This window comes from Typopeltis vanoorti, chromosome 15 (assembly GCF_054136105.1).
Source record: "Typopeltis vanoorti isolate ZY-2024b chromosome 15, IOZ_Tvanoo_1.0, whole genome shotgun sequence".
NCBI classification, from domain to species: Eukaryota; Metazoa; Arthropoda; class Arachnida; order Uropygi; family Thelyphonidae; genus Typopeltis; species Typopeltis vanoorti.
Genome location: NC_143563.1, coordinates 103,511,631 through 103,536,566, shown reverse-complemented (window position 1 = coordinate 103,536,566; position 24,936 = coordinate 103,511,631). Strand labels below are relative to the sequence as shown.

The 24,936-nt window shown below is 35.0% G+C and overlaps 1 protein-coding gene across 3 annotated transcripts in view; it reads right to left on the bottom strand.

The window, feature by feature from the left end:
* The window catches only part of LOC150099045 (methylosome protein WDR77-like), a 190,449-nt gene that overhangs the window by 98,364 nt on the left and 67,149 nt on the right, over window positions 1–24,936 (bottom strand). For all 3 annotated transcript variants that reach the window (XM_090405301.1, XM_090405302.1, XM_090405303.1), the window contains exons 5-6: window positions 19,767–19,819; window positions 4,877–4,947 (exon numbers count right to left, since the gene is read on the bottom strand). In XM_090405301.1, coding sequence (XP_090261427.1) covers window positions 4,877–4,947; window positions 19,767–19,819 — 124 coding nt within the window. The remainder of the gene's footprint in view (window positions 1–4,876; window positions 4,948–19,766; window positions 19,820–24,936) is intronic.

The window sequence follows — 24,936 nt, the reverse complement described above, 5'->3', positions numbered from 1 at the left end:
TCACTTTTCAGGAACTTCATATATTAATAATATTTGTCTTCATTTCTTTTCAGGCTTCCTCCATCCCCATATGATATCAATTAATGAAGGTTTTTTACCTGGTGGGGTCAAACAGGGCTCAGTACTGGGACCTATATTGTTTAACCTTTATATCAATGACATTGTTAGGGGATTGCAAGGAGATATTCAGTTGTTTGCGGATGATGCGAAGCTGGGAAGGATTATTAGTAATAGTGCAGATGCGGCAGCCCTGCAAGAGGATTTGAATAAGCTAGATAGATGGGCAAATGAATGGGGTGTCGGTTTAATGCAGCAAAATGTAAGGTCTTGAGGTTTGGAAAACATCGATGGGACACTGCATACTCTATGGGAGGAGTTATACTGGAGGAAGTAGGGGAGACAAGAGATCTGGGGCTGATGATTGATAGAAACCTGAAATTTAGGGGACATATTGCAAAGGTGGTGAAAGTAACACAAAGGGTTGCTACAATAATGAGAAGGACATTGATCTGCAGAGATAAAAGTTATTATTCCGTTGTATAAGACCCTGATCAGACCACACTTAGACTATTGTTCTCAGATTTGGTCCCCAGGATTTGAAAGGGTACAAAGGTGGTTTCAGGACTGTACAATGATAGTTATGAGGATCGGCTGAGGAAATATGAACTGCAGAGTTTGGTGGATAGAAGAAGGAGAGGTGATATGACTGAGACTTTTAAACTGTTGAGAGGTGGTTACAGGGTTGACACTGGGGAGTTCTTTCGCTTGGTTGAACAGCGGGAAGGATTGAACAAGAGGCCATCCCTGGAAGTTACGAAAGGAATCTGTGAGCAAGAGGGCGGTCGAACCATGGAATGCATTGCCTGATGGAGTGGTGAGAGCGAGAATGGTCAATGAGTTTAAGGAGTGGTATGATAGATTTTGTGTTTCTTAGGAAGGACCTCCCACAATGAGTCTTTAACTCCGTGGAGGACTGAATAATAATAAAATGGCATTCCTGTTTTTCCTTTCCCTAAATGCTGTGGAAGATACCAAACTTTTGCATAACTTTTGTTTGCTCACACTTGAGTAAAGAAAGAATTAAACAAAAACATAATTTCTTGCAAATAGAATTTACTTTTATATTTAATTGTGTTGTAAAATCATTTTTGGTTTCAGCTAATACAGAATACAATTTAGTCATTAATCCAAATAACCATCCTATTCTTATTTGTTTAGTATCCTAGCAGAAAATCTGCTTAGAGGAAGCAATATGAAAAAAAGCCACACACATCAGTTTTCTATATGCTTATAGGCTATGTGAGAGTTTCCTCTGATTTATCTAGATTTCAGTCCTTAATCAGAACATTTTGTATGTAAAATACATGGCTTCTCTCTGGTTGTTCTTTTTGCAGATGATAAATCATGGGACTTCTCAGCAAATTCCATGACTCCCATCTGAAATTAGTGCTCAGATAAAAATGTTAGAAAAGTAATTACCAAAATTGATAGCATCGTGTTATAAAATATTTTACTAGGATTACTATAGATATTCAACAAGGAGTTTTTTCTCTCTCTCTCTCTCTCTCTCTCTCTCTCTCCTGTATATAAATTCCACCCATGGGAGGTTGTAAACCAACAGTACATTAATACTGGGGATTAGCAAAGAATTTTATTAATATTATTATTTATATTTTATTTTTTTCCCTAACCAGTAAACCGTGTTCTAGACAACAAATATGGAATGTTTCAAAGAATTTCAGATCTCCAATAAGTGAAGCAGTCATCTCACATTGGTCACTGAAATTCGGATCCAACCTAAAGACATTTACAAATATACAAGCATACAGTATAATTTGAACCTACAGCTTGTTAGTTGAAAAGCAGATACACTAACCATGCAGCATCCATCATAACCCAGTCACTGTAAATATACTTACTGATATTTCTTTTTTGAAAAATTGTCATATAGATTAGATATTAACTTCAATAAAAATTGAAAACGAATATTTATTGATCAAGATATATATATAATTTTTTTTGACACAGTGATAATAAATTTTATTTTAAACTGACAAAACCCAAGGGATTAATTATATTTAATGACCCTATGGAAGTTGAAACTAATGTTTACCCTTTAAACCAGTGTTTCTCAACCTTCTTTCATGTGTGCCCCATCTTTTAATATTAGTTTTTGTGGTACCCCCTTCCCCCTTGCAATTCTTGTGTTGAGACATTGACAAAATTCATAAAAGTTAGCAAAACAAAACAAAAAAAGCTAGGAATTAATTAAAATTTTTAAATAAGTCATCAAATCTTTCGAAAATTGTATAGATCTGGCATCACATGCACAGAGCGTTGATTTGTATCGGCCTTTCGGAAACATTCGTGATTTCATCATGGAAAGTCTCGAATGTTCTGGAAATGTTTCTGCGAGTATAAATAAGGCTTTAAATGGCAAGACAGCAGTAACACTGCAACAGTGAGAAGTCGATGGTCGGCATTATTTTATTCCTATTCACAATGACTGTGATGCATGGTATAAAAGCAATCTTTTCTAGTGTAGAAAAATTGATAAATTTTTAACTGGATGTAAGCGGGCATCTGATGACTATGGAGCATCAACGTCAACAAATTCAGGTTCACAGAATATCACTCCAAAAGTAAAATCCAGAAAGTATGCAGCAGAATATTTAGATTTTAGTTTTACAAATACTGAAGTAAATGATGAAGACCACTGTGTTATTTGTTTGAAAATTTTGGCAGCCGATAGAATGAAATCGAATAAATTAAAAGACATTTGGAAACACGTCATAAAGAGTATGTTAACAAATCTCAAGAGGTCTTTGCTGTCAAACTGAGATGTTTTGAAAATCAAAAATTTAGCATTAAAAAATCTTTACTAGTTTCTTACAAAGTTGCATATAAAATAGCAAGGTGCAAAAAGACCCATACTATCGGAGAAGACCTAATTCTGCTAGCTGCGATTGATATTGTTACTCAACAAATTGGTGACATATGTGAAGATATGCAGCAACAACTTTTGTCGAAGCTCTGTGACCGGTTATTCTCAATTCAGCTTGACAAGTCAACAGATAGCAACAAGGATTGTCACTGTTCGATTTTGCAATGGATTATCAGCAGTTGAAGAGTTATTGTTTTGTAAACCAATAGAAAGAAGGGCCACAGCACCTGAATTTTTCAAAATAATTGTTCAAAAGATAACTGTGGTGAATTATATAAAAATGAGACCCTTAAAATCAAGCCTGTTTTCTGAGCTTTCCAAAGACATGGGTGGAGCAGAACATTCAGCGTTACTATTTTACTGCGAGACAAGATGGTTATCACAGGGAAAATGCTTACAACGCATTTAATAAAGAGACAAAATAGTAATCTTCTTGGAAGAGGAAAATCACGAAGAAGCAGAGAAGTTTAGAGACTGCTTATTTGTGATGAAATTGAGCTACTTGTTGGACATATTCAAGAAACTAAAAATATTAAACCAGCAACTCCAATGAAAAAATATCTTAGAGATGAGTGACAAAGTTATTGCTTTTTGTAAAAAACTAGAGTTATGGAACAAAAAGGTAAAGCAACAAAAATTAGAAATGTTTGCAAATGTGGATGAATTTATCAAAACCTACAAGGATCACAGATCAAAGTTTTATTTGCAACTAACTATTGAAAATCGTTGAACAATGTTGACGAAGAATTTTAGAAACTATTTTATAACTAACAACAACATAATGGCAATGTACGAGTGGGTTTCAATTGAGAAATCCTGAATGTTTCTCAATTGAAGAAGAGAAACAATTTATAGACTTCATGTCAAGTGGTGAAATCAAAAGATGATTTACATCTAAATCACTGTTTGAATTTTGGGCCAGTGTTGATGAATTTTCTGCACTAAAAAAAAGAGCTTTTTGTGCACTTTTGCCATTTCCAACATCCTATCTTTGTGAAATTGGGTTTTCTGCAGTGGCTGCCTTAAAAAAAAAATATAGATCTCAGTTAAATATAGAAAGAGAACTAAGAGTGTCAATTCCCAATGTGTCACCATCATATGAAAAGCTTTGCTCTGCAATGCAGACCAAAGGAAGCCATTAATTTTTAAATTCATTGTTATTGTTTACTTTTAATTAGTTGCTCGGTATATTTTGCAATACTGATAAGTTCCCATAAGCATAACTAGTTTATTCAATACAGTGATTTTATACATTTTATTATTATTAGTTTTCCCAGAAATAATATCCACATTTTATTATTTTATTTTCAGAGTGTATTTTATGTTAGCAGAGCTAATTTCAGATGATATGGTCACTTAAACAGAATGGGAGAGAGGAAAGATTAGCAAAATAAGTGTTCTCTGCAAGGTTGGCAGGAAAAAGACCCAGAGGAAGACCAACATATAGGTGAATTGATATAGTAAAAAGTGCCTTAAAAGATAGAAATATAAGATCTGACAATATTGGAGTAACATTGATTTGGAGGAAAATTGTAGATAGGAAGTTAGTAATGATGTAAATTTTTCGTGTAGTACTATCATATCCTGTACACCCCTTGAGGGTATATATCAGGAATTTGATGATGATTTTATTTTTTTATATTGTTTTTGTGCCAATAAATAGTTTCATTAAATGCTTTTGTTTCAATATAGTTTTTCAGTTTATCCTTTGATTTCCACTTTCTTCACATCCCCCCCTAAGTATTTTTCACTCCCCCAAAGGGAGCACGCCCCATAGGTTGAGAATCACTGCTTTAGGTATACAAGTGATTAATCATAGACCACATGTAATGTTTTATTGACACATAATAGAACACAAGCATGTGTTGAAGACAACACACACACATACATATTGATAGATAGATATTCAAAAAAAAAAAAAAAAGATTATACCTGACTACATGACAGAAAGACTTTTGGTTCAACAGTACTGCACGATACTGCCCAAACAATGTCGCCATGTGCTATAAATTCAAAAAATTTGATTAATATCTTTAGGAATAAAAATAAAAAACTATGCTCACATGACACATATTTAAGCATTTATTAATCAAACTACAGCATTTAATAAATGGTACTGAAATTCTGAAACTACTTGAATATCTTTCTTCCCGAAATTCACGTTTTATATACACATAATGGCTACTGAATTAGAAACTTTTATGCAGATGTATGTAAACATTTCACAGCATATGTGCAAAATACTTCATCACATGTGTTACCACTTGTTCTAGGCAACTATTTAAGAAGGCTGCTGTCAGTAATTGTCAATAGTATTGATCACAATAAGAAAAACAAGGGATCTTTCAGAATTCAATAACGGGCTTATTGTGGCTACCCATCTGGTTGGAGCCATGATTCTGAAAACAGCAGAACTGACTGGTTTCTCAAAAGGTGAGATATCCCAAGTCACTTTCTTGTCTAAGAGGCATAACTGTGGTCCTAAGAGAGTTTGTCAGGAATGAGATTGCCAGCATCTGAGAGGGTTTGTATGGACAAACAGAGCTTCCTGCATGCAGCAATTGACCAAAGCATTTAGTGAATGATGTTCCCAACCCGCATCTCATTCAACTATGAGCAGAGAATTGAATGGGATTGGTATCAGCAGTTGCATGCTTATACAGAAACCATTGATATCAGCGAAGAACCGGAAAATTCGTCTACAGTGGTGTGAGGAACATCATGACAGAAGACTGGAAAAAACTCATGGTCTGATGAGTCAATGTATATCTTGTACTGCACAGACAGTAGGCAGAGAGTTTGGTGGGAGATTCATAAAGCAATGAATCTGCTTGCCTTGTAAACACAATTCAAGATTCTGGAGTTGGTGTTATGGTGGAGAGCATGTTCTGTTAGTATGTTCCATACCACCAGAATGGTCCCCTGATATTGCTGGAAGGTCGGATGTCTTCCAAGGAATATCTGAACATTGTTGTCAATCAAGTCCATCCTGCAATGTTGACTTTTTATCCAGCAGGTGACGGTTGTTTCATGGATAACAATGCTACTGTCCATCACGCAAGAATATTCAGCAGTGGTTCAGCGAGCATGATAGCAACTTCCACCACCTTTCCTGGCCACCACAAAGCCCAAATCTCAACCACACTGAGGGGCATGTTAGAAAAACAAAACCCTTAGCAAAGTCCTTTTCTTTCTAATCTGAGCCAGTTAAAGGGCTGTCTGATGAACTCCTAGTATGTTGTAGATGCAATTCTGCAACCTTGCAGAATCTATGCCAAACAGAATATTTGCTATAATTCGGGCTAAAGGAGGTCCAACATAGTATTAAATAAAAGTTTCTAATTCAGTGGTTAAGTGTATTATGTCCACTATCATTAAGAGAGGTGGAGAGAAGTTAAGCAGAAGAATGACAAAGGATATCTCACTGATCAATAAAAGTTAAATTCAATTCTTCTCCTGCAGAAATAAAGTGCAAGAGGGAACAAATATTTTTAAGCTTATTTTACAGCATAACTGGTTCTAGTAAGAGCAACAAGAAACAGACTGATATTGCAAAAGTTGACAACAGTTTTGAGCAGAAACAAATTTGGGTCACTGGTGTTCATTCAGGAATACCACAATTCAATCACAAAAAAAAAAGTTGTTTTTAAAATAGTATTCCAGCATACAGACTTGAAGTAAATTATATAATTTTCACACATTCCCAAAGGAAAAGAGAGAAACTGCAGCAATTTCTTATCTACTGTTCATTTCTCATCTTTGATTTGTATCTTGTAATGATTATATAGGAAGAAAAAAGTACTGTTAATTTTTTATGCTCAGTGAAAAACAATGGACATGTTTTGTGGGTTTTTGTCAAGTTCCATGCAGCACCAGCATGATACAGTTTTAGCTATTTAAATCATTATTCTATTTTATACACTTTAACTCAGCAACAGTAATCATAACTTTCAGTGTTTAATGAGCATAACAAAACCAGTAATCTGATTTTTCTTAATTAACTTCATTATTAAACAGTCCTTATAGGATGCCTTCTTAGGACATTAGTTCTTTTTTTCTACTAAACTTTCAATTGTTTATACAGCTATCCAATTAAGTGATACATGTCTACCACATTTGTAATTTTGTACTCTGAGGATGGCTGGAAAGTCAGTAAAATAATAGTAAGATCAGCATAGTAATTATTCATTTTATTACTATGCTGATCATATGCGGATTCAATTTAGAACAGACTACATGATGACAAAGTTAAACTTAACTTACAAAGAAATTATATTTTTGTTTAATCATATGTTATATAATGTTATGAATTATGAATGGTTTTGACCTTGATGAGGTCACATCAGTGGGAGTAAGAACTAGACCAAGATTGAATTAATGCAAAAGTCATATTTCCTATACACAAGTAGTAAACAAGTGTGTCATCTTAGTATTAAAATACTCTGGATTAGAGACGGTTGTAGAACTATCTGATGAGACCTCATTCCACTTTATTGAAATAAGACTTCAATAAAGGTCAAAACTGATTGAGTAGCATTATTCCCATCCAAAAGGAAGTGTGTTTTGCATTATGAGATACTAAATGCAACTGATGTGACGTTACCAACTACTATATACAAGTAGTCTATTTGTAAAGATACTTCATGTGGAAACTTTATTTGCTTAAACGTGGATTAAGTAAGTATTTCTTGCTTTCTAGGCAAGTTTAATTTAAACTGTAATAACCAAGTGGAAAAACTTTCTATTATGATAAAAGGAAAAACAGAATGTAACAAACTGAGTATGATAATATGGATAAACAATAATAGGCTTTTCTGCTGATGAACAAGCTCTTCATTTAATGGTATTAGGCCTACTTGTCCATCATTCTGGCTTTACACCATCTCTTTCAGAGTCTTCATCTTTTCTTTTTCCTTTTGGTTTATAGTTGATATTTTTTTGATAGTTTATTCAGTGACATTCACTGAATAAACTATCAAAAATTCACATGAATCCATTCTCATGACTATTCACATGAATCCATTTGTTTCTATAATATCTATTCATTTGGTAAAATTGCAAAGATTACTAGTGTGTTAAGAGTAGATTAATTACCTGTGGTTTTTTGATGTATAACATGCGTTTCCTAGCTGGTTTTCTTTTGTTTATTCACTATGGAAAAAAAAGAAAAAAAGAAAATAACAATTGTCTGTTTAAAGTATCTGGAAAAAACAGACTATTGTTATCTTCTTTTTATTCTAGTGAACAGAAAAAAAACAAGAAAAAAGAAAAGAAAAAAAAAACTGGATTCAGGAGTGCTGGCTGTTGAGATGAAGGAGGAAAGAGTCTAATTTGTCTGAGCCATTTGGCCAAATGAAGAACATAATCAATATATCTCAACTAGATACATGTGAGAACTGCAGTATCAAGAGCATGTTTTTCGAAATGTTTCATATAGAAACTTGGCTAGTGAAGAGGGAGGAGTCCCTCTGCTGTATCCTCCATCTGTTTATATATTGTGTCCTTCCAAGTGAAGTAACTATCAGTGAATAAGAAAATTTGTATATTTTGGGTTATCCAATGAGGGGAGATGATGAAAAGGTTTGATTATGTCATTTAATTAAGAAGGCCATGAGGTAATTTTAAGTCTTTTTAATCCCCCCCCCTGGGAATTAGTGGATCATAATTGAAAAGGTTTGTGTATAGTGCAGTGTCTGAGCAACAGCTTCATTTTACAATTGTAATTACTGGTACTGGGGACCACAGTGGCATTACTCTTATCTGCTTTAGTTATGATATTTTGGTTGTTGCATAACTTATGAGGATGCCAATTCTACATCCGATATGAGGTCTAAACACAGAGATTGATGAGGCATTAAAATAAAATTGTAGCTGAAGCTGAGGACAGAACTAGCTGTTCTGACCAGTTTTTTTGATGAAAGGCTTATAACTTCAAGAGGCTGAATATGCTACTGAGAATTAGAACTTCAAAAGACTGACATATAATAAAAAGACAGAGACTAATGAAAATAGGTAGAAACATTGTAAACATGAACTATTATCCTGAAAGAAGAACCTATAAAACAAGTAAAACAATTCAGCTATTTAGGTATAATTTTTAGTGAAGATTGCAAATTAAATTTGGAAATGGACAACTGAATCAGCAAAGCTGGTATGGTAGGAAGTCAACTGAATAAATTTATGGAATAAGAGAGAGTGAGATTACTCAAAACACTAAATCAGCTATACATGACAGTGTACAAGCCAATTTTAATTTATGGATCTGAGAGCTGGGTTAGAAATAAAACTCTTGATCAAAGACTGGAAACCACAAATATGAGTTCCTGAAAAAGATTAGGGGACTGAATACATGATATTAATGGCAATATCACATTAAAAATGAGGATATTAGGAAAGAACTTGCCATTGTTAGCATTCAGGAATGCATTAATAGAGCTAATCTCAGGTAGTATGGTCACTTAAACAGAATGGGAGATGAAAGATTAGCAAAACAAGTGTTCTTTGCCACATTGGCAGAAATCTATTCACAGCAGAAAAAAGACCCAGAGGTCTTTTTTCTGCTATGAATAGATATAAATGGATTGATACAGTAAATAGTGCCTTAAAAGACAGAAATATAAGATATGATAATAATGGAATCTTGAGAGATAACAGATTAATTTGAAGGAAAAGTGTTGATCAGAAGTTAGTAATGGTGAAACTTTTTCATGTTGTTTTTGTTGTTGTCAAGTCCATTGAAACGCTTCTAGATATGACTGTGGGCTTGTAGAACTGCTTTGGCAAACTGTTGAACTCTGATAGAGTAGAGCTTTTCTATAGGGTTTTTGTCAATTTTCTGTAGAGCAGCAGCAATTGCTGGACAAGAATAGACATGGGCCGGTGTTAGTTCGATTCCTTGACATTTCTTGCATATTTCATAGCTTCTACTACCGTCCAGCTGAATTTTCATGTCTTTAAAATGTTCTGTCCTTAGTCTGGTGATGATTGTGGTTATTTCTCTATTTTCATTTAATTTTGCTGATTTCATTCTTCTTCTTGATAGTTTGTTTTACCAATCTTATTTGTGCGACAGAGTTAGCATCAGTTAGTGATAGTGGGTGCAATTTTTGAGGTAAGTATTTTGCTTCTTTAGCTAGTCTGTCTGCTCTCTCATTGTCTTCAATATTTACATGCGCTGGTATTCGTTGCAGTGTACTTATTTCTTATTTTTGTACTTATTCAATTCTTATTTTTCAAATTTAAAGTTGTTAGTTGTTCATGAATTTTCTGTGAAAGTTTTGTTTTTCCATTTTTTAATGCCTCAAGTGCAGATTTTGAGTCACTGTAGATGGTTATTCCTTTTGTAATGTAAATATTTCTTCTCTACTGGATGAGAGAATAGAACTTGAGAGCTGCTTGTATGGCTGTTAATTCACAAGTGAAGTTTGAAACTATTTTGCCAGCGGTGGTTTTGATTTGTGTTTCCTCGCCTCCACGTAGAATTAGAAAAAACCATGATCCTCCTAGTCCGATATGGTAGCATGAAACTTTTCTTTTGTCCCTACAGAGAACTCTGAAAATTGCTGGCTAACACGGCACTAGCACATACAAATCCATGAAGAGCATCTGTTCTGATCAGAAACTTTTTCATGTAATGCTATAATAATATCCTGCATAATATCAGGGGGGTGCCCTGAGGGTACACATCAGGAATTTGATGATGATGAGGAGGTTGTCATATTACTTAAAGTGTTTGTTCCTTGTTTTTAGAACTTCTTTTGCAGCAGATTTATCAGAAATATCAGATAGGATATTCCAAAGTTCTGAGATGAAATAAGAGAATTCTGTTATTTCTCTCTCAAGATGTGTTAACTGCAACAAGTTTCTTTTCCTCCTCCTTCATCCCTGCTACTACTGTACTGTGGAACAGTCTTCCCCCGATGTATTTCCCAAGGAATACAATATACAGTCTTTTAAATTGAATGTCAACAAGTTTCTCCTTTCCCATCCCACTACCCATACACGGTACTAAAATACTATAAGTTGACCAGCAAACCTCTCGTATATGGACCTACCATAAAAAAACTGCAGCTAGGCTACTACAAGTAGCGCTGTTTTCACATAGCAATGCAAAACAGCAGCACACATCAGTCAATTTGGAGAGTTTTTTTTTTTAAAAAGCAGAATTAGAACTTTTGTTACTTTACACATGTCGATATAATCCCAGTAACCCTACAACTTCTCAGGTGAAGGGTAGGTGATTGAAATCCCTGGATGAATGGAGTTTCCACTTACCATACCATTTTGCTTTGCATGCTGTGCATTCCACATGAAGATTTATCATTCATATATATATATATATATATATAGCAATTTGTAGTATTAACTCGGTACTGGGATATGTTCATATTTATATATACTGACTATAACCAAGACTAGAATAACAATTAAATTTATTCAAAACACAACATGTTTCATCGGACTGTCCGACTTCTTCAGGCGTGGGAATATACAAAGCAAGTAAACATTATAAGAAACATCGTATCACTATAAAACGACTATTACAAAATCAGTTAGCTTTGAACTGTAGCTACAGTCCGTGTTGAAGTTCTATTGTTAAGTAGCTGCATGCGTCTGATTTCATGCGTGTGCCAATATCGGATAGCAGAGCTGAAAGAGTCGGGTAGATTATAGCTGAGGTTATTATTTATGTGATGAGGGTCCATAACAATTCCCTTAGACTCGACTATGCGTCGCTCCACCTCATCACGGCATATATGAGTGTACAAAATCACGTGTGACTGCAGGAAGCAATACTATGGCCAAACTAAAAAATCCATCCTCCTACATCTAGAAGAACATCAGAGAGACATTGCCTACAAAAGAACTGGAGCAAGTGCCCTGTCAAGCCATGTACTGTTTTCAGTAAACACAAATGATGAAAGCCGTCAACATGAGATAAACTGGACAACAACCTCAAACCTTCATATATGCCGTGACGAGGTGGAGCGATGCATAGTCGAGTCTAAGGAAATTGTTATGGACCCTCATCACATAAATAATAACCTCAGCTATAATCTACCGGACTCTTTCAGCTCTGCTATCCGATATTGGCACACGCGTGAAATCAGACGCACGCAGCTACTTAACAATAGAACTTCAACACGGACTGTAGCTATAGTTCAAAGCTAACTGATTTTGTAATAGTCGTTTTATAGTGATACGATGTTTCTTATAGCGTTTACTTGCTTTCTATGTTCCCATATCTGAAGAAGTCGGACAATCCGATGAAACATGTTGCGTTTTGAATAAATTTAATTGTTATTCTAGTCTCGGTTATAGTCAGTATATATATATATAAAATCGTATCTGTGTGTGTATATATATACATATATACGAGGGTGGTCTGAAAAGTTCTCAGCCTCGACCATAGATGGAAACACTATTGGCAAGATTTTTTTTTTTGGTATATCTGTCATAAGCATCCATGTAAAATTGCAAGTCATTCTATCCAGTAGTTTGTTTTATACAGCTGTGTGAAGTAAAAGCGTTGTCTGTATCCCTTGAAATGGATAAAACCGAGTATCCTGCTGTTATAAAATTCTTTGTAAAAGAAAGTTTACCGCTAAAAGAAATTCATTCGAAGTTCATAAACGTTTATGGGCACTCTTCTCCTTCGTTTTCAACAATTAAGAAATGGGCTGCCGAGTTTAAACATGGTCGTACCAGCCTTGAAGATGATCAATGCGAAGGAAGTCCAAAAAGTGTAACAACACCAGAAATCACTGATTAAGTGCACGATATGATATTGGATAACTGGTAAGTCAAAGTGCGTGAAATTGCTGAGACTAAAGGCATTTCAAAAGAACGTTTAAGATATATTTTGCATGAAGAATTGCATATAAAAAAAGCTTTACACAACATGGGTGCTGCACTTCTTCAAAGCAGATCAAAAACGCACTCGCATGAAAATCTCTGAACAGTGCTTGGAGAGTTTTAACAAGAATAAAACTGATTTTGTGTGTCGACTTATTCCTGTGGATGAGACTTGAATTCCCATTACACACCAGAATCCAAACAGCAGTCAAAACAATGGACAGAAGCTAGTTGTTCAGTACCGAAGAAGACAAAGTCGGTTCCATCAGCAGGAAAGGTCATGGCATCGGTGTTTTGGGATGCTAAAGGCATTTTGTTTATTAATTATCTTGAAAAAGGTAAAACAATAACTGGAAAATATTATTCTGATCTTTTAACAAGACTAGATGAAAAAATTCATGCAAAATGACCCAGTTTGCAGAAGAAAAAATCATCTTTCATCAGGACAATGTACTTGCCCAAACAAGTGTTTTGGCAATGGGAAAATTAAGAGATCTGTACTATGAATTGTTGGCACATCCACCCTAATCCCCAGATTTGGCTACCTCTGACTTCTGTCTCTTCCCAAAAATAAATCTATTCCTCGCTGGTCAGCGATTTTCTTTGAATCAAGATGTGATTGCAGCTGTAGAGGGGTATTTTGCAGATCTTTCTGAGAACCACAACAGTGATGGGATAATGGCGCTGGAATAAATGCATTAGTCTTAAGGGAGATTATGTTGAAAAATAAAAATAATTTTGAAATTATAAATTCGTTTTGGGGTGCTTAAGGGTTGGATGCCACCACATAGCCTTTAAAGGAATACGGAGAACCGACCAGTGCTTCTGACCTAATGTCCAATCCTCACCTTCTCGTGGTGCACCCTGTTGGGTATCTACCTTAATATTGAACAAACGATGATGGATTGGCAATTTGGGATTTAGCCGAACAAATTGCATTCTTATTGGCTTAAACCAAAATACAAAATGATGGTACAACATGACAAAATTTCATGCTGGCTGGGGCGTCACCCAGCTAAACAATGGCCGCGTTGTTTTCGCCAGGGAACCAGGGCAAACAGTGAAAAGTCAGCTACTGGAACAAATCTGAAAACACACCCCAACTGAACATCACCAGAGTTAAAAATCAGTACTATAAACATAAGAAGCCTGAATGGCAAAGAAATGGCGCTAGCTGAGGAATTAGATAAGTACCAGATCGACATAATAGGGGTGACTGAAACAAAAAAGACAAAAACTCGTGAGATCTTTTTGAGCAATAATACAAAATGTTATATTCAGGAAATGATAATCAAGGAAAAGAAGGAGTAGCTATAGTATTCAACACAAAATACGAGGCCAATCTTCTTGAATGGCAGACAGTCTCAAGTAGAGTGATGTGGGCAAATATCAAAATGGGGAATTGGGCAATGAGACTTATTTGTGCCTATGGTCCCACAGAAGGTTCTACTAAGGTAGAAGTAGAGGAATTTTTTGATGCTTTAGAGAAAGCAACTGACACAATGAAAAAGGAAAAGTTGGCCCTTGTTGGGAATCTAAATAGCAGAGTAGGAAATGATTGTCAGACATACAAAAATTTTGGGAAAATTTGGAGAAAAGAGCAAAGCTAATAATAATGGCAAATACCTGTTGGATTTCTGCTCAGGACATGGACTGATTATTACTAACACCATGTTCCAACATAAAAATGTGCACAAATTCACATGGGGAGAAGAGGCAAGGAATAAGAAAAAACTCAATGACTATGCTATTGTTGATAGTGATGTTTTCTCCCTGGTGCAGGACACCAGAGTGTACAGAGGATTTGAAATTGGAAGTGATCACTATTTAGTTTTGAGTAGGATAAAATTGAATTTCATATTGAAAAGAATAACATGTAAGAAAGTTTTAAAGCGAATAAAAGTTGAGCAGCTCTCAGATGTGAACTGTACACTGAAATACACAAAGATTATTGAAGAAAAAATGAAAGAGTTTGAGAACAGGAACGAAACCTTGGAGATTCAGTGGCAAGCCTTGAAAAAAACCCTGATTGATTCAGCCAGAGGGGCCGAATTTCATTAACTAGTATCCTGTGCATAGTACAATGTCTCATATAATCTAAGTTTGTTAACACTGAATGAGAACTCCATGGTGGACACAAGAAGTTAAAGAGGCAGTGAAGGAAAAAAATAAAGCATATCAAAAGTTCCTGGCAAATAAGTCATCTTGTGCTCTTGAGAATACAGAGAGAAATGTAAGAAAGCTAAACACTGTGTAAAATTGGCTAAACAAAAGTCATGGGAGAACTTTGGTAAGAACATAGAAAATAAATATCAAGAAAGTGGCAAAATATTGTGGAGGTTTTGAAGAAGCTTAGAAATGGAGGAAAGATGCTGTAAAAGGAGTTAGAGATGATAAAGGTGACATGAAAACGTGAGAAAAAGATATCCTTGAAGTATGGAGTAATTACTTCGAAAAATAGCTAAATGAAACAAGCAGTGATAGCATAGTGGTAAAAAACACTCAACAGGCAATACAGTCAGGAATGCATATCCATACATGAAGGTAGAAAAAGCCATCAAAGGCTTGAAATGTGGAAAGGCAGCAGGAGTAGATGATATTTGACCAGAAATGTAAAGTATGGTGGTATAAAAGTCTTAGTGGCTGCACTGCACAGTTCACAAGGCCTGGACAGAGGGACAAATTCCCAATGATTGGAGTAGAGCTCTCATAGTACCCATATATAAAAAGGGAAATAAAACAGAATGTGAGAATTACAATGGTATTTCCCTACTGAGTGTTCCTGGTAAGTTTTATGCAAGTATACTTGAGAAACGGTTGGTGAAGAACAAGATGCATTCAATGCAAACAGAGGCAGTAGGGATCAGATCTTCAATTTACTACAAGAGAGAGAAGTTATTCAATATACTACAGTTATATGGTGTCAATGGGACATTATATCAAGCAATTTAGTCTTTATTTGAGTTGTAAGTCATCAGCAGTTAGAATTGAAGGAAGTACATGAAGATGGTTTAATGTTAAATCTGGTGTGAAACAAGGATGTACATTATATCCTCTGTTATTCATTATTTATATGGATTATGAAGAAAAGTGGTATTAAATCTGATATCAAAATTGGAGATGTTAATCTCAGCTCTATATGCTATGTGGACGATGTTATACTTCTAAATATTATAAATCTGCTACAAGTCTGCAAGACTCCCTGACTAAATTGAATAACTGTTGTAATAGATATGGTATGAAGGTCAGCATTAAAAAGAGAAAGACAATGAAAATAGGTAGAATTGTTGAAAATGTCAACTGTGTTGTGAACGGGGAACCTGTGGAACAAGTAAAACATTTCAGCTACTTAGGCATGATTTTTACTGAAGATGGTAAATTAAATATGGAAATAGACAACACACTCAACAAAACTGTTATGTTAAGAAGTCAATTGAATAAATTCATATGGAATAAAAGAAATTAGTCAGAACACTAAATTAGCTGTATACAAGACAGTGTTCAAACCAGTTTTAACTTATGGATCTGAGAGCTGGGTCAGAAGTAAAACACTTGGCCAAAGACTAGAGACCACAGATATGAGAGTCCTGAGAAAGATTAGAGGTGTGAACAGATGGCATCAATGGCAATATCATATTAAATACGAGGATATTAGGAAAGAACTTGACATTGTCAACATCCAGGAATGCAGAGCTAATCTGTGTGGTATGGTTACTTAAAAAAATAGGCAAGGAAAGATTAGCAAAATAAGTGTTTTCTGCCAGGTTGGCAGGAAAACGACCCAGAGGAAGACCAAGATATAGGTGGGTGGATAGGGTACAAAGTGCCTTAGACAACAGAAATATACAATCTGATAATGTTGGAGTCTTGGCAAGTAACAGACTGATTTGGAGGAAAATTGTAGATAGGAAGTCAGCAATGTTGTAAATTTTTCATGTAGTACTAATCATATCCTGTACACCCCTTGAGGGTACATGGCAGCAATTTGATGATGATAAATTAGTTTTTTACTGTTATTCTGAGAACTTTTCAGACCACTCTCGTGTGTGTGGGTGTGTATATATATACACGAGGGCTGTTCAATAAGTAATAACACTAATTTTACTGTCGCGAAACCACTCATCACAATATTAAGTTCTGTGGAATAAAGAAATGTTGCTGTCTGTATTAACAAAAGAGGTTGATAGATGGCATATACGGGCTGATGTGCCAGAGTGTCACGTGACTAAACACAAGCTTGTTACGGTGCACCTATGAGCTGTGACCAGTTGTCGAAATGGAAGCATCCTTGGAACAGCATTATGTGATTCAATTTTGTGTGCGTTTGCAAAAATCGGCATCGGACACTTTTAACATGATGCGTGAAGCTTTCCATGTTGAAGCAATGTCGAGGGTAAGTGTTTTTCGCTGGCATAAAACTTTTAAGGAAGGAAGGCAAAATGTGGAAGATGTTGAACGTGAGGGAAGACCTTCAACGTCCATCACAGAGACAATGATCAACACAGCAGCGATTATCATCAAGGAGGATCGCAGAATTACAGTATGTCAGCTGCATGTTGTCCTGAATATTTCTGTGGGAAGTGTTCACTCAATCATGGCTGAACATTTGGGACTGAAACGTGTTTGCGCCCGATGAATTCCCAATCTCTTGACACTGGAGCAAATGCAGCATCGAGTGGATGTGTGCACAGAATGGAAAGAAAGACTGGAACAAGAAGGCGACAACTTCTTAAAACGCATCATTACAGCAGATGAAGCTTGGTTGTATCACTATGACCCTATAATGAAACAACAAAGCAGTGAATGGAAGCATCCGTCTTTGCCTACCCCCAAGAAAGCAAAACTGTAAAATCGGCTGGTAAAGTTATGACCATAATGTTTTTCGACTACTAAGGCATTGTTTACCAACACGCTGTAGAACCCGGGAATACCGCAAACGGCTGATACTATGCGGATGTTTCACGGACAATGGTACAGCACGTCAAAAGGAAGAGTCCATTACTGAAGAATGGCTTCTTATTGCACCACGATAATGCAAGGCCACATATTGCTGGTTGTGTGGTGGACGTTTTCCAGAAGAACAACATAGATATCCTACCACACCCTCCATACAGTCCTGATCTCGCACTGTGCGATTTCTGGCTGTTTCCTCAGCTCAAGAAACCACTAAGAGGCCGCCATTTCGAAAGCAACAAAGCATGTGTAAAAGCTGCGGAGGCGGTTTTGAAAGAACTCTAAAAAAACGGACTTTCACATGTGTTTAAGAAGTGGACGCAATGTTGGGACAAATGCATCGCGTCTCACAGTAGTTACTTCAAAAAAGACCATGTAAATGATGACGATTAAAGATAATCTGTTTTCTGTATAAATATAGTCTTATAACTTATTGAACAGCCTACGTATATACATTTTTTTTATTTTAGTCTCGGGTCAATCATTTCCTGGATTCTAAAAGGAATAGAGTTATGTCATTGCATCAGATAGTGAACTCGTGTAAATGTATTTAACACTGTGTGAAAACAGTAAGATGCATCTGTAACAATAGATCAAATGTGTGTACACAGCACACATAATCACAATAAATAAAAATAAATAACACAAGGGGATAGAATATGAGATATGTAAGGATGCACATGAACAACACAAAATGAAAGAAGATATTAGACTGTAAAAGCATCAAGCAATACTTAGTCTTTATTTGACTTGTAAGTCAGCAGTTACAATTGAAGGAAGTACAGGAAGATGGTTTAATGTTAAATCTGGTGTGAGACAAGGATGTACATTATCCCCTCTGTTATTCATTATCTATATGGATCACATTATGAAGGAAAGTGGTATTAAACCTGATATCAAAATTGGAGATGTTAATGTCAGCTCTTTGCTTTATGCAGACGATGTTATACTTCTAAATAAATCCGCTACAAGTCTGCAAGATTCCCTGACTAAATTGAATAACTGTTGTAATAGATATGGTATGACGGTCAGCAATAAAAAGACAAAGACAATGAAAATAGGCAGAATCATTGAAAATGTCAATTGTGTTGTGAATGGAGAACCTGTGGAACAAGTAAAACATTTCAGCTACTTAGGCACGATTTTTACTGAAGATGGTAAATTAAATATGGATATAGACAACAGAATCAGCAAAGCTGGTATGGTGGGAAGTCAATTGAATAAATTCATATGGAGTAAGAGAGAAATTAGTCGAAACACTAAATTAGCTGTATACAAGACAGTGTTCAAACCAGTTTCAACTTATGGATCTGAGAGCTGGGTCAGAAGTAAAACACTTGACCAAAGACTAGAGACCACAGATATGAGAGTCCTGAGAAAGATTCGAGGCGTGAACAGATGGCATCAATGGCAATATCATATTAAAAATGAGGATATTAGGAAAGAACTTGGCATTGTCAGCATCCAGGAATGCGTTAGCAGAGCTAATCTCAGGTGGTATGGTCATTTAAATAAAATGGGAGAGGAAAGATTAGCAAAACAAGTGTTCTCTGCCAGGTTGGCAGGAAAACGACCCAGAGGAAGACCAAGATATAGGTGGATTGATACGGTACAAAGTGCCTTAGATGATAGAAATATAAGATCTGATAATGTTGGAGTCTTGACAAGTAACAGACTGATTTGGAGGAAAATTGTAGATAGGAAGTTAGTAATGATGTAATTTTTTCATGTAGTACTGTCATATCCTGTACACCCCTTGAGGGTACATGGCAGGAATTTGATGATGATGATGAAAGCTTTTAAAGTCCTATGAGGGGGTGTCTTCTGTGAGTGTCCTTCTTAGGATTAAATAGACATAAGGGAAATGCAATTGCACACATGCTTGAATTCTGGAACCAGCCTGGCCACTCATTCTTTTTCATTTTAAGAAATTAAACATTTTTTTCATATTTTTAAATATTATCACAATTACTCATGCAAGTTCCATCAATTATTTAAATATAAAATATCATACCAGGCCTATATGTGGCAACAGAGTTCCATGTCTCCACATCCCAAATTTTGATGCTAGGAGAATAATAAAAAAAAAAATAAAGATATGAATCTATTAGTTTTAACTGAAATCATGAAATGATGAGGCAAAATTAAATCATAAGCCACTGACATATATCAAATAAAAAGATAACCAACAACCAATTATCTTTAAAGTCGTGTTTAAAGTTTATTAAATATTCCGAATAATAAAAAAATTATCAATTTTTGATTATTATTTAAATATTTTTCTCTCTTCCATTTCAATAGGAAATTGTAAAATCTCTTGCGGAAAAATTTTGCTTTGCTAATTTTTTCACAATTGATTTTTCAGTTTTTTTTCCAATACTTAGTAATATTTAAAATATAATGTACAAAAAAAAATGTCACTGTAAAAGTGCATATACATTGACTGTATGTAAAGCTGTAAGGTTAGTGTTTCGCCAGATTAGTGCTGGCGAAACACTAACCAAAGGTTGCAAGGTCAACTGATGTTGACTAAATGGGCAGAATGATGTCATCGCTGAAGGCTAATCCCGAAAAGACAGCATAAAGAAGAAAGAGCGACATTTTGCATAAAAGGAGATTGTACCTCTTGGCTCAAATCATTTTTCTTCTGCTTGTTGCCAAGGCTTTGTTCTGGTCGTCTCTTGGAGGCCTCTCTTCATCTTCCCGTCGTCAAGGCTCTTCTCCCACTGAGGGTTATCTACCTGTCGAGCGCTGTAGGATCTTTGTCTCCAGATCATGGCAGGCCAATTTCCTCATTGATGGCTCTCAAGTTTTAGTTTCCAGAAAGAGAGCAGTCACACACAAGCCTAGCAGTAACTACGGCTGATTCTATATCAAATATCTGAAAGAGGAATGATCTACAAGAGACCGCCTTTGATGTCTATGCAGCAAGGAGGTTAAACCAGAAAGAAGACCCTAAGAACCTGAAGAGGTATGTTGCAATTTTTTTGAACTCTTAATTCATGGTGAAATTGTAAGTAGGCAATAGTTTTATAATTTTGTTAAGGAAGTGTATCTCGGAATGGTGAAAGTGCTTACAAGAAATCGATTGTAAACAGGCTCTAACTAAGCCATAAGTTCTGTGCGAAGATTGATTGTTAACTTGCATGTTTTAAATAATGAATGTGTGCTTAGTAATAATATTGGGAGTGGTAATATTATGATATTGTATGTAGTTAGACAGTTGTTAAGTCAATATTTAAGGGAAGGATTTCAGTAATCTCTTTATGCAGTGAGCAAGTATGTACATAGTTTAGACCTAACAAGTTAATCCAGTAATTGTGTGCATTTTGAGTTTCTGTCTTATCAATTGCATTCCTGTAAAAGGGTTAAGTGAAAAATATTGCACAGTATCTCATGTATAATGTACTTCTTGTCTAGTTTTAAAATAAATGTTTTTGTTTTGTAACTACCTGATCTGTTCTTTGGCTAATGCATTATCTCCAAAAAAAAAAAAAAAAAAAACGAACCTGCAGGCATAATATGATACGAATAGTCACGACTTGCATATAGAGAATTTGGATATAGATTTGGTGATTAATTCCTGTTTTTCCTCACCCTAACTTTCTAAATATTTAATCAAATTAGATGGTGCAGTCAAGAATAAAGTAAATTTTCTAATTTGATTTTGTATGAGAGCGGGGACTGCATATATTAAATATACTTATAACACAAAGTCTGTTTAATAGCAGGGGAAGACAGAAATTGGTCACGGTAGGATTAACCTTGAGAAGTTTTATAACGGCAGCTGATAGTCTTAACATAGCGAAGTGAACAAAGTAAAGTAAAGTTAAGACAAAGTCAATTTAAGTTAATATATATATATATATATATATACACAAAGGCACAGCCAACATGAAAAATAAATAATTAACATATTATTTTACAAAGTAATCAAAGGCCTGCATTTTTTTTTTTTTTAAAAATACGACTCCCTCCCACGAAACGTAAACCTATAGCACATCAATACCATGAAGTGAGCTCGTTTTTTGTTCCTTTTTTTATTAATTTTATACCTATTTTGTAGTTTTATGTACTTTTTTTATATAATCAATATTATACCAATAATTATCAATATTTTAAGTATTATTATCTGAATATTTTTTCCTCTTCAATTTCAATAAATAAGAAATAATCATAGGTCTGCAATATTTTTTAAAGTGACTCCCACCCATGAAACGAAAACATAGAGTACATCGATACCATGAAGCAGACAAAAAAATATTTTCTTTCTTTTTTTTTTTTTTTATTAATTTCATATCTAATTTGCATTACGTATAATTTAGAAACCTTGCTAAGACCAAATACATCAAGCCACTTCAGGCTACCTATAAGTGGGATGGTAGTCTCGAAGCAAATAATTAAATCCATCTTCAATCCAAAGTCTAACATTCATGCTACAGCAGGATTTGAAATTGATATGCTAGCCACTCAGTCAACCAGGAAAGCTTCCCTTGAAAAACTACAAAGAGTTTTGACACTGAAAGCAAGTCCACCAGTGTCAAACATTTTGCAGTTGATAATTATGCATGTAGAAAGTACATTATAATTTCACAACAGAAAAAAAAATGTAACATGTAACAAATAATATGCCATTGAGGGAGGGAGAGAAACAGGAGAGTAGAATCAAAATGCATATAAAGCATCTGTTTCTTTTCAATTAAAAAAAAGTATATTAAAACCAAGGGTTGGAAACTGTGTCTTTGGTCAGAAAGTCCCGAGTTCAATTCCCGTCCGGAATCGAACTGGACATGACATGAGGAACCTTCATTTGTCTCTTTCAACTAAAGGTGAGTTAGTAGGTCTACATACAGAGGTAGAGGGTTTTTATCACCTGAAAACATGTTTTTTTTTTTTTTTGTCCCTCAGAACAGACATACTGGCCCTGCAAACACATACAGATTGACAGTCATAAAATATATACCTAACCCCTCACCAGGAGGGCTCAACCCCCCTCCCCCAACCCAAAGGGGTCAGGAGAGAAAGGTGGAATCTCATACGAATAAATAAATAAACCTTAACATGCACATATGATTCATGGTTACAGACTACTAAAAAATAGCATGCAACTTTTGTTCCCTTCCACAGTAATACTGTATATCCCACGCACATATAAATCTTGTCAACCATATTTTTTCTGTGTCAGAATTTCACTTTCTAATTTTTCTTTTCTTCTAGCACACCATTAAAGCACAAAATTCACGTCCTCAGAGTACAAGTGTGATTCACTCCATTCTATAAGTAATTTAATGTGCCATTCAAATACAGAAAGTTTCTTAATTATGGGTTATGTATTTATTCAGCATCCAACAGATTCCTTCTTCCCTATATAGTTCAATTTCAATGGAAAGTATATACACATATTTTGTGGTGGGCTTACTCAATATGTAAACAAAGTACAAGGTCTAATATCACCCCCATGAGCAAGTAAAATAGAAGACTATTTGTCCTTGCTTAGCATAAATGTATTAAGTTAGATTTATAAAATATACACAGTATATTTTATAAATCTCCTGCCATGATCAGAGCTTTAATAGCTCAATAACACCTTATTTATACACAGTATATTTTAAGGATTTCAGTTATAAGAAGAATGTTCAAGAAAGATAGCATAAATATCAATTTATATAGAAAGCATATTCACTGATAAGGTATATTTAAGTTTTGTTTAAGTCAGAAGTCCACCAGTTTTTTTTTTAAACTGTTGTTTTACCAATTTAAAGCAGAGGTGAGCAATGTGAAAGATCATTGAAATCTGCAAAAAGAGCTGTAACAATTTGTGCTAATATCAGACAGGTAGCATAATGTTCTAAAGTCTATTGAAAAAGCTTAGAAATAAAGGAAAGAGTACTGCAAAAGGAATTAAAGATTGATAAAGGTGACATGAAAACTAAAGATATTCTAGATGTCTGGAGTAATTACTTTGAAAGACTGTTTAACAAAACAAGCGGTAACAGAACAGTAGTAGAAAATTTTCAAGAAGAATGCAAACAGGAGTAGTACATATAAATACCTGAGTTAGAAAAAGCCATCAAAAACTTGAAATATGACAAGGCAGCTGGAGTAGATGATATTTGACCAGAATGATTTATCCAGAAGGAAGATTTATTCATGGTTACAGACTACCAAAAAATATGCTATTTTTTTATCATGAAATTCGTGATAATCCCATTCACAACTGAATGTGAGGAATTTCTCTAAGTGTTCCAGGTAAGATTTATGCAAGCATTCTTGAAAATGGCTCTGAAAAATTGGGGAAAAGAAACTTGGAGAAGATCAAGCTAGGTTCAGGTTGATCAAATAGAGGTTGCTACGATCAAATTTTCATTTCACAACATATAGTTGAGAAATCATGGAAATGTGACAAGGATCCGTACTTTCGTTTTGCAGATCAGAAAAAAGCCCGACAAGGTGCCTAGAGAACAATTTTTTAAACCACTACAGTTATATATGAGGTAAATGGAACCCTGCACAAAGCAATACACAGCCTACAATTAAGTTGTAAGTCAGCAATTAGAATTAAAGAAAATACAGATGGTCTGATGTAAAATCAGGGGTAAGAAAAGGATATGCTTTATCTCTACTCTTATTTATCATCTATATGGATAGCATAATTAAAGAAAGTGGCATTAAGCCTGATAGAATTAGGGATGCACCGAATATTCAGCTTTGACCAAATCATTAGAAAGATTTGGTATTTTGGTGGCCAAAGTATAAAAAATTCCTGGTACATGCATCATAGCAAGCATAGGTTGCATTGCTATAGGTACTTTCTTTGGTGTTTTTCTTCATCTTCTCTTCAAGGAACATGCATTTGCATGTTCCAGCATCACTGGTGTTTTAAACTTGAAGTTAAACTTCCTCTCACTCTCTCTCTTTGGTCTATATCTATTATCCACCTCTTTTGGTAACTGATATCTTTCCATCCTAAATAGATATTCTTTCCATTTCTCTCTATATTCCTTGATCTTTTCATTTTTGTCGTAAATATCTAGTTTTTTTCTGACACCTTAATTTCTTATATGGTCCAATTTTGTGCATCCTTTAATTGCTCTTAAAAATCTCAACTCTGGATGTCAGTAAAGCTCTGGGACTGGATGGTATTTCACCATGAGTTTTGAGAGAATGTGCTAGGGAACTGACAG